Source organism: Octodon degus, unplaced genomic scaffold (assembly GCF_000260255.1).
Source record: "Octodon degus isolate 3935 unplaced genomic scaffold, OctDeg1.0 scaffold00146, whole genome shotgun sequence".
In the NCBI taxonomy this organism is placed as follows: domain Eukaryota; kingdom Metazoa; phylum Chordata; class Mammalia; order Rodentia; family Octodontidae; genus Octodon; species Octodon degus.
This window is the reverse complement of record NW_004524722.1, coordinates 4,626,922-4,638,472: the sequence shown is the minus strand read 5'-3', so window position 1 is coordinate 4,638,472 and position 11,551 is coordinate 4,626,922. Positions and strand designations below refer to the sequence as shown.

The 11,551-nt window shown below is 35.7% G+C and overlaps 1 protein-coding gene across 1 annotated transcript; it reads right to left on the bottom strand.

Moving 5' to 3' along the window:
* Nucleotides 1-1,052: 1,052 nt before the first annotated feature.
* LOC101586318 (olfactory receptor 52E2) lies at nucleotides 1,053-2,006 on the bottom strand. Its single transcript, XM_012517119.1, is given in 1 exon segment — nucleotides 1,053-2,006. A coding segment is annotated over 1 exon segment (954 nt).
* Between the last annotated feature and the right edge of the window lie 9,545 nt (nucleotides 2,007-11,551).

Genomic DNA, 11,551 nt, shown 5'->3' with positions numbered 1-11,551 from the left:
ACAATTTGAAGGCAGAAGTATGCCTACATTCTAACACTATAAATCTATTGAGATAAAGATACCTATAAGGTGGGTTTGATGACTAGTTTTATCCTCTGTCAATTACACAAAGTTAAGACAAAAGAATAGTTACAGTTTTATTCTTAGTATCCTGCAAGTATGAAAATAGGCATGCAAAAAGTAAATAAAGTTATATTGCAAGGGGACCTGGCCAAGATCTCCAATGACCTGTAGGAAGAATGCAGAAAATGGTGAAATGAAAAACAGAAACAAAATTAGGAAGGCATGACTAGGGTCTGGGAGCGCCATGCCTTAGAATGGTCAGAGACAAGGACACTCTGAGCTACTCACTATGCATCGGATGTATACAATGATAAAGGGATTATCTGATGACTCAGAGAATGGAGATGACCTTATGCTAATGATGATCTTTATGTTGAGGAGGACAGTGGGCAGAGATAGCAGGTTAAGCAGAGCTTGTCCTATCCCCAAGGTGAAATCCTATTTTTATTACTACTGGGTTCTCAAGGAACCAGTATGCATTCAGCTGAAGCAATCTTGCCTTAGGGTTTCAAAGCATTCAGCATTGCAGGATCATTGAGGGCTCAACTGTGACCAGAGGCATCAGCAATTGTGTTATCTCATTATGTAGCCAACCTGCAAGACAATGGACTAGGCCTTGGATAAGCCCTAATCATAATTTAATTATGACATGATTTTTTCCTAATATATGTATAATTGTCCTCAAGATACCGAGAGAAGAATGCTACTCTATGAAATATAAATTAATAAATTATAATTTTAAAATATCAATCAGCTATTGCCAAAGACAGAAAATTTAATAACCTATTAAAATAAAATCATAAGGGGACTGAGGGGACAGAACAAAACAGATACAGAGAAGTGCTGTGAAAAGCAGTTGGGGATTCAATGTCCTCTAATACTCCGAGAGAGTCAATATGTCCACATATTGGAATGTAATTTTCATAACAATGGATTTCCCTGATTGGACTCTCATTAAATTGTGTATGGATCCCTGTATGTATTAGGTGCTATTGCTTTTCCATGATTTGTCTCTGTAGCAATATTCTCTTCACACGATCATAGATCTGCTTGGTTCTGACTCCATAGATGACCGGATTGAGCATCGGAGGTTCTACAACATAAAGATTGGCCAGGAGGATATGGATGTAGCGGGGGACATTTCTGCCAAAGCGATGTGTCATGAAGGAAAAGAGTGCTGGTGTATAGAAGGCAAGGATGACACACACATGAGACCCGCATGTGCTCAGGGACTTGAGTCGGGCTTCCTGAGAAGGGAGTCAGAAAACAACTCGGAGTATCTGTATATAAGATAGGGCAATGGCTAAGATGTCAAACACAAGATTGCATATGGCACATAAGCCATAGATGACATTGATCTTGATAGTGGCACAGGACAGACGAGCGAGACCCATGTGCTCACAGTAGGTGTGGGGAATGACATGATTCCCACAGAAAGGCAGTCGCAAGATCAGAAATATAAAAGGAATGACAAAAATAATTGCCCTTACTAGAACACCAAGACCAATCACAGAGACAACCTTATGGGTGAGAATGATGCTATAGCGGAGTGGGTTGCAGATGGCCACGTAACGGTCATAAGCCATGGCCAGAAGGACAGCAGACTCCATAAGTGTGAATGTGTGGATGAAGAACATCTGAGTGAGACAGTCTTCAAATATGATCTCCTTGAGGTTAAGCCAGAAGATCCCAAGCATTTTAGGGATGGTAGCAGTAGAGAGGCCCACGTCAATGGTGGCCAACATGGCCAGAAAGTAGAACATAGGCTGATGTAGGCTGCTCTCTACCTTGATCACCAACAGGATAGTGAAGTTCCCTATGAGAGCAATCATGTACACAGCACAGAAGGGAAAGCCGATCCAGAGGTGAACAGGTTCTAGACCTGGGATCCCCAGCAACAAGAAGGAGGCAGGGTGAGATGGTGTATCATTGGGAGGGAGCATCCAGATTCACAGTTTATCAGTTCACAGTCTACAGAAAAATGTGCTTCTCTGGTCTGTAGACCCCTGTGCAGTGTTCTGCAGCTGATCCTAAAGACAGAAGAACACTGTAAATTTTTGTATATACAATATTCCATCAAATTGAAGTACTCTGTGTACAGAGTGCTAAGTGAAATCTCTAGGATGTCTCTTAAGGAAGTTATAGACTAAATTGATATAAAACTGTGTGGTACCATACTTATAGCTTGGTTAATATGCTTGTCTTAAACAAGTTATCAGTAGTTGACTAGGATGAAATTATTTGTCTCTAATACTCTCCTCATCAGATACCTTCTTTTATCACATCAACAGAACCTTATTGAACTTTTATCAATGAAGGTTTTGCTAGGTCATGATTATTATAATGTTGCTAATCAATTTTTATTTTTTCAAAGATAATATCTAAAGCAACACACCAAAATGCTTAATATTTATTGAATAGATGCATATTTTTGTCAAAATATAAAAAATGATCAGGAAGTATTACAATTGCATTGTTGTTACTATTTAGGAATAAAATTACAAATTGTAATTGATTAGTAGTGAAGTACTTATACTTTTTTCAATTATACCATACCAAGGTCATCTTTAATATTCAAAAATGGTAAAAACATTAATTTTCTATATTTTTCCAAGAAGTGATACAAGAAGCAAGAAATTTAAGAGGGATGATAGAAGGTTAATATCTCTTGAGTAGAAGACCTGAGAAATCAAATAGGGAGAAAATTAAGGAAAATAGAATGGAATATAAAGATAATGTATTATTTACCTATATTACATACATGGAATAACACACACATAATTCTCCACACATGTTATACAAATACACAGCCTTCTAAAAAAAGCTCATAAAATTCATCTATATAATATATATTGCTATCTCTGGTTTATTACTGAGGCATTCATGACTTCAGGAATTTAGGACACATGAAAAAATGTTGAAGGGAAATGCAGAGAGAAGAAAATAAAAAGCATTGGAAAACTACCTTACCTGATATTTTCTCACTGATCTCATGCAATCTCATTCCTTGGTCATTTGAAAAATGCAAATTAAACAGCCCTGAGATTCCATCTTACCTCAGAAAGAATGGCTATCATCAAGAAGTCAACCAATAACAAATTCTGGAGGGGCTGTGGGGAAAAAGAAACACTTCTCCACTGTTGGTGGGAGTGTACACTGGTACAACCACTAGAAATCAGTGAGGAGAATTCTCAAAAAGCTAAAATTTCTGGTCCCATTCAACCCAGATATTTCCCTCCTGTGTAATTTTCCAGAAGAACTGAAAACATCACACCACAGCAATTTATATGCACCTGTGTTTATAGCAGCTCAATTTGTCATAGCTAAATCTTAGAACCAGCCCAAATGCCTGTCAACTGAAGAATAGATAAAGAAGATGTATTTTTATAGAACGGAGTAATATTCAGTTATAAAAAGGATAAATTTGGGGCTTTTTTTTTTTTTTTTGGTAAATGGATGCAACTAGAGATCATACTCAGGTGAAATGAGTAAGGCCCATATGTGCAAACATTATATTGTCTTCTTACTGTAAGAACCAGAAAGAGTAAATAAAATCTGAAGGGTCCAATTGATACTGTAAAATTGAATGTATTTTAAAAAAAAAGAATTACTGAGATGGCGAAAAAGGAGAGGGAAAGGGAAAGAGATATATCTATGTATATAAGCAGGAAGGGTTTGATAATTGTTCTGTGCATTTCTGCTGGTATATGGAAAGGAGCATGTAATGCTTAACTTTTTTGTCTTCTTTTTTCCATTTTTTTCTTTTCCTCTTCTTAATTTGTTATAACTTTTTTCTTTTCTTTTTTTTTTTTTTTTTTTTTTTTTTTTTTTTTGCGGAACCGGTTATTGAACTCAGGCCCTTGCGCTTGCCAGGGAAGCACTTATTCCACTGAGCCATCTCCCCAACTCTGCTTTTCTCTTTCTTTTTCCAATTTTGCATGCATATATATGATAATCTGAACAACTAATCTGAAGACAACACTATGCAATATAGCAAACACTGTGATATTCATGCTATTTTGTTCAGTGAAATTCTGAATCATTTGTAATTTGTTAATAATATTTTGTATTCTCTTTCAAAAACAAAAAAATCCTAGTTTGTACTATAAAATCATTTCAATTTTTACCTGTCTAGATCTAATTGAAGGTGTAGAACAACTTCCAAACATCTATCAATAGTATTATAATTGTAATAGTGAAATATGGTATTTATGAACAATCTATAAAAATACAACATGCAAGATTCATAGTAGATAATGAGGAGACAAAGGTGTTAACTGTGTACATAAAGTTTAGAACCAGAAAGAATAATATGGTCTGATAAGTCAAGATTGCTGTGGTTTTGTGGGATAATAAAGAATAAGTAGAAATTCTGAGGAGCTTATAAAGTCTGTTTAAGACTGTATAGACCACTTATATCACTACTATCAGTATGTTAAACAAAATTAATTAATACACATTTATCATGTGTGCTTAATGAAAATTCATTAAAATGCTCACAAAATATAAGAACTTTAACAGCAGTTGGGTGGTGTGGCATTTAATTTTGCGTCATCAATATCCCTTCTTAAAACTCATTATATAAATTAAGTAGTTAATATGAAAATCAAAAGTTATAAAAATCTTCCTAAGCCAGATACAACTCATACTATAAACTTATTTTTAACAATGTCATTCATGAATCCTTTAAATATTAGATTGTCTTTTCTTGTCACCTACTATATTCAAACATTTTAAAAATTAAAGCAATATAATCACAAAAAACAGCCAAAGTTGTACATTACCCAATGCAGTGTATACCAAAGAGGATACTCACAAGCAAGCTTTTTAAAAGATACTTCTACTCCATAGGGAGGAAATAAGTTCTCCATCAATATTCTCATTAAATCATCAATTAACTCTTGAAGTGGAATTTCTAAAAATTATGAGACATTTTGATTCACATATACACAGAATATCTCAGCGCTATAAAGAACTACTTCCCTGTCACTGTCATCCTCTCACAGAATGACATCTATAACTGTAGTATTACATAAGTTTTAGAAAGCTAAATACTATATTATTATACCTTTCAGTTTTGTTCTACTCCTTTCAGCCTTCTTCACTGCATTTTTTCCTCTAATAATTGATTAAATATTAGTGATTTTTTATCAAAGGGCTTAAATATTTTTCAATCTTCCCACTTCTTCCCTCTCTCCCTCATGTCTCTTCTCTCCGTCCCTATCTGCCTGCCTTCCTATCTCTGTCTCTGTCTCTATCTCTTTGTCTGTCTTTGTCTCACAGTCTTTCTCTCTCTCCAATATAAAACTTCAACGGTTCAAAAAAAAATCCATGCACAAAATTAGACAAAATAACAAAACTTGGCAAAAGCTACATGAGTTTTGAAGATATTATTCAACTTAAATACAGTGAATAATGTTACACAAGTCTATATTGCATTTCTAAAAACTGAACATATATACAAATTACAATAATGACAAAATGGTATGAGAAAAATTTGGCTGAACATAAAGTAGTTTTCCTTGATGAACAATCTATTAAAAAAAACAAAAAAAGCCAACCTTCATTTTTCCTGAACATATGAAACCATACAAAATTTTCCAAATAATTGGAAGAAGTTGAATAAAGCAACCACCCTATAGTATTTTGCTGAGAAACAAATGCTACATATCCAGTTTTACATATTACATAAAACTTTCTTCAAATAGCACAATCTATTTGATTGGCAATGATTTGAAAACATGAGAATCATCTCTTTTCTTTCTCAAACTATTTGAACAAAAATATAATTGATCCTTCTAAAAAATTCAAGGCCAATATACAAGGGAGTCACTACCTCTGATGATTCAAGCCATCATTATGTCTTTTTAATTATATGAATTATTTATTGATGACATTTTTATTTTATACTTTTGGATCATATTGATGCTGCTTAGCTGAAACTGCAAGAAGGGAAACTGAAATATACTAGGTACTAGATACTTACTCTATGATAAACTGCTTGCATAGTTTTCCTGTTTTTTCCAGTACACGATAATAGAGTCATCATAAGTTCTAGAGACAATCACAGTAAGGTGATTTCTAACACCCACAGCATAAGCTTCTTGCAGATGGATTCTGTTGAAACCCACCTTAAAGCCTGAGTCACTTGGAATGAAGGAAGGACAAATCAAACATTCTTTACTTGTTTTGTAACCTTGTACAAATATTATAATATTTCCACAACTCCATTTCTTAATCTACATAACATGCATTATAAAGAAAATAATTGTTACTTATGTTATTACTTCTATAACAGATAATACTTTCAAAATAATTAGAATCATATTTCAAGGGATTATGTTATCCATCCTTTCTTGGCCATTGAGTAAAATATTTTTTCTAAAAGTTTCACCAGCTAGACTCATGCTAAAATCCAAATGCTGGTGCTGATATTATGTAATCTGTACTAGCCATGTTCCTATTCACCAAACTTTCAATCTTAATCTCTTACCTCAAAATATATCACTTGACTCCTTCATTTCTACCCCTTTCTTACTCTCTGTGCATCTGTGAACTAAGAGAAGGGAAGCTGCAGTAAGATGAAAGTCTAATCCGTTTTGTCTCAGATTACTCAGTTTTTATGAGGACACCACGCTCCGCCTGAGAGAGCTATTCATTAGAATATCCCATGAGGCCTTTCATTTTCAGAACATGATGTCTCAGTAGATTCTAATTGTTAAACTGGGAATGAATCAAAAGAGACCATTTTTTTGAAAGAAAAAGAAGCAAAAGAAAGTGAGTTTTTGTTGTTACTATTCAAGTGTCTAAACTTAATTTACCTTGCTGTGTAGGAGCATAAAATGATAGAGGAAGCTTGAATCATCATTGTCCTGGGCCATCCTATGAGACAATTTCTTCTTTGAATTTCAAATTTTTACTTTTCTTTCAATTATACTACCCATTTTCTATCCCAACCCCACTGCCTCTTCTTAATTAAACTCAGTGAAATATGTTTACTCTTCTGATTATTTTCATCGATGCTTAGTATTATGATTAAATATTGTGTTATATTCAGGAAGAAAAATTACATAATAAAACCCTACTTACAGATCAGTTTTAGCAAGTGGTAGCATTGCACCTTTATTCCCCATAATTTTATTGAGACACAAATAGCAATGAGACAGTTCCAAATCAAATTGGTAAGACAGTTGCAATAATTAACACATTGCATACTCTCATCCTAGTGGTTATTTGCTGTACAAGATGCGACATGATATCCTATTTACAAACACTATTAGAACAAATCCCTCTATTCATTAAGAGAATGTAACCATATATCTATCCTAACCATCATGAATACACAGATACAAAATGGACATTCATCTGTAGCTCCTTTTTTGTTTAGTTCCGTCCTTTGAATATTTGTGTTAACTCAGCAAAATATCCTAAAAGAGTCCAGTAGTCCATAATAGTATTGGGTCTTCTGCTTGACTGGCAGTGTCAGAAATTGTTGACCTGAGTCCCCTACAGCTCAATACAACACCATGGCTTTACTTCTTAGACCTCGTTTTAATACTTCTCTGCTGGATGGTTAAGACCAAGATAAAGCAAGACCTGTGCAACAAGAGTTATAGCTTTTGGATCTGATGAGGTCAGTAAAATCCCTCAGGATCTATCCTGAGATCCTATACCTCAGATTGTAGATCCATTGTCAGTGTCGGCCATCTGGATGAGTCACAGCCATGGCTTGGCCAGTGTGCTCTCTATGAAAGCCTGAGAGAATGTTTTCTTTCCATGTGACTCTCCTTAGGCACTCTCCACATGATCAGTCACTTTCCTCTTTGGCTCCATAATCTCCTTTATCAGAAAATCTGGGACACCACTGAGTTACATGACATTACAATACAAGTTTATACATGAGTCTTAATTGACCTTGGAAGGCTAGGGCCAAAATGTTGGCTTTTCTTGTGGCCCTCACTTTTCTCCAATTTTGGTCTGCAAACTTAGGTTGTTAACCCTCTAGAAGAGAAGCTTATTGTTATTACCATACAACCTAGGCTGTTAAGCTTAGCCTCACTATCTGTCTGAATATCAAACATCTTAGGCATAACATGGAAGAGGTATTTTTCATCAAGTATTGATATGTTGAACTTTAAGTCCCTATAGAATATGATGAAAAAGCATTTAAAAAATTAAATTTATTTTTAAAATGGGCATAAAGAATTATATAGTTCTCATGTTTACACATAAGTCCAGAAATCTAACTATATACAACCTTGTAGCAGGACAGTCCCTCAAAACTCCTTTTCCTGTCTCCTGCCTTCATTCATCACCCTCTTCTTTTTGAACAGTCATCTATCCGAGAAATGGCATGGCAGCAAACTGGCATGTCATGACAAGCAGCCCGTATTCAGAAGACCAGAATGACAGGCACTCCAAGCATGAACCTACTATCACAAATTGCCATCTTCGGTGCAGTTGCTTAAGTCACAGGTGTATATATAGTTAGTCAGGGTGAGAATCATTCCAATTAACTGATAGATTAAAAAAAAAAACTTCTGAAGATTCTCAGGATAATTGCCTACCCATCTTCTACATACAACTGTATGGCTTGCCCCTGTTATGTTTCCTAGCTCTTCTCCTTGCTCTGTCTTCATTGTCTAGTCCTCAAGTTCTTGCTTTCCTTTTAGTTGTATTATACCTTTGTATTTGTATTTCTTCTTTTGAGTTCTTATACTAGGGAAACTATACAATATTTACACATGTGTGTCTGGTTTATTTCACTTATGAGTATATTTTCAAGTGGCATCTACATCAATATAAAGACTTTGAGTTTATCATTCTTTACAGCTGAGTAATACTCCATTGTGTAAAAATGCCACATCTTTTTCATCAATTCTTCATGGGATGGGCATCTTGGTTGTTTCCAAGATTTGGCTAACACAAATTGTGCTGCTATAAACATAGGCACACATATATCACTATGATATGATGTTTTCAAATCCTCTGGGAAAATTCCCAGTAGAGGAATAGCTGGTTTAAATGGGATTTCCAGTCCTAGTTTTCTAAGGAGTCCACACTGATTTCCATAACGGTTGCACCAGTCTACATTCACACCAGCAGTGGAGAAGGATTCTTTTTTCCCCACAGCCTCTCCAACATTTGTTGTTGCTTGATATCTTTATGATAGCCATTCTTTCTGGGGTGAGATGATATCTCAATGTTGTTTTAATTTGCATTTCACGGATGGCTAGTGATATGGAGGCATTACACCTTAATTGTTGCAAATGTATCAACTTATTGCATGAGCAATGAAATCTTTAAGTGTACATGTGTGTCCGTTCAAAGTCCTTACCACTCCTTTCAACTCAGGAAATAACTGACCCATATATCTCGAAAGGGAACTCTCAGAAAATCAGTGCATACTGGGAATGTTCCCAGGCTCTGCTCTCAAATAGAGGTCCAGTGGTGGCAGGATAGCGCTTTGTTGTTGGTTTCTTAAATATAAAAGCAATTTGTTTTTTTAAAATTATGAAATGGGAATCATGTGTGGTACAAAAGTGGATCAGATCAGAAAAAAAAGAGTGGAACAGGTACTAAGGTGGAGCCCCGCTCCCACACACTCACACCTCCTGTGCTCCTCACATCTTCAGGGATAATTTCTTGGACACTCGCTGCCCTATGCCAGCCTAGTAAGTGCTGTGATTTTTTACCTCTGGTATGTGCCTGACTGCAATCCTGTCTAAAAATGTGTCTAGCACACTTGCTTTTTTGTGTATGTTTATACATTGTGTGTTTCCTGTTTTCTCTATTATTCTTTTTCTCCTTCCATAATCATAGTTCAGTAAAGCTATGGACCTGTCCAAGTGCACCTCAACTTATGAATTGACAAAAGAAATTATACAAAATAGAACATAACTTACCCATAAATAAGATAGAAATCATAGCATTGACAGGGAAAATATATGAAATGAGATAATCAGGTTAAGTGAAATAATTCAGAATCATAAAGACAAATACCAATGAATTCTCTCATATACGGAGTCTTGAAGGAAGAAAAGATGCCATGCCTAGTAGGCAGACTATTAGGGAAAAGGGAGGGAATCAGTGGGAAGGGAAGGGTAGAACACTGGGTCACACTGGGAAGTGGGAAATGATGAGTGTATGTCATGTGCATTATGAACATGTCAAAAAGAAACCCAGTACTTTGTATATCTAAGAAATGAAAAATAGAAAACCTCACACACAAGAAAACTGTCTTTACATAGACCGCGTCAACACGTATATATCACCTCTCAGGTCCAGAGTGCCACATTCAACTATATGCTCTGTGCTTGAATGTCTAAAAGGCAAAGCAACATAGTGTAGTCAAGAGAATTAAAAACTAAATGCCTTTTTGGTAAGGGCTGGCCTTGTGTGCTAACAGTTTAAATATCAAAAATTATGGATCTCTATTATTGAAACCCCTTTTGTACTTTGAAATCCCTCCAGGAAACTGATTTCTATAAACTATATGTTTTAATTCAAATTTTGAACTCAGGACCCTGCGCTTTGCCAGGCAAGTGCTTATTCTACTGAGCTATCTGCCCAGCCCTCACAAGGTTTATTTAATTCAAATTTTAATTTTTATTATTATTTTATATTTGCTGTGCAATATTTTAGCCTATTATGATTTCCATGGCAGTGTCATTGGAGGGTTTTTTTCTTCTGATTTTTTCAAGATCCGGTATCACTATGTCGCCCAGGCTGGCCTGAGCTCCCTATGTACACTGGAGCAGCCTCAGAATCTAGATCCTCCATCTTTGGCCTCCTGAGGGACATTGACAATTCTGCTCATTCCTTGGCTTACAAAGTAATCACTTGCCAGAGCCCTAGTCTCATGTACAGAAAAGGGAAGGTGGAGATGTGCGCAAGTTGTGTCTCCACTCACTTTGGCGTTCATCTGCACGGTCCCATGACCCAAGTCCCCTAGATTACTCCTTCAACAGCTGCACTCTTTTGATTGCAAAAGATACCTTGTTGTTCTTATTCAACAGAGCTAAAGCCTTCTAGGATGAAAGCCTAAAACTCAGTATTATGAGTAAAATAATCCACCGCGTGACTGTTTCTTGTCTTCCCAGTTTCTGCCTCCTCCTCAAGGAAATGAGATTTTAAACTCCTTTGATGTAAAGTCTAAAGTAGATTAAGGTTGTTTGACAAGATTCCCCATTTAGCAATCTTCTGAGGTGAGGTAGACAATAAAGCAATTTCTATCTGGTTTATGTATGTAGTCACACTGCAAGTGATAATAAGTTCTAATCTCTACCCTCTTGATTTTTATCAAAGTTGCCCCTCACTGAAAATATTTCCCCCCAAGAATGGCAAGGTAGACCTCAATGGGATTTGATATTTAATGCTACAATTACATTGAACATTGAGTTAATGGGGATGTGGCACCCCATTTGAGAATAGAAACCTGTCTTTCGCAGCCACTATGTAACATGAATGTAAACATTCCTCCTCCTCC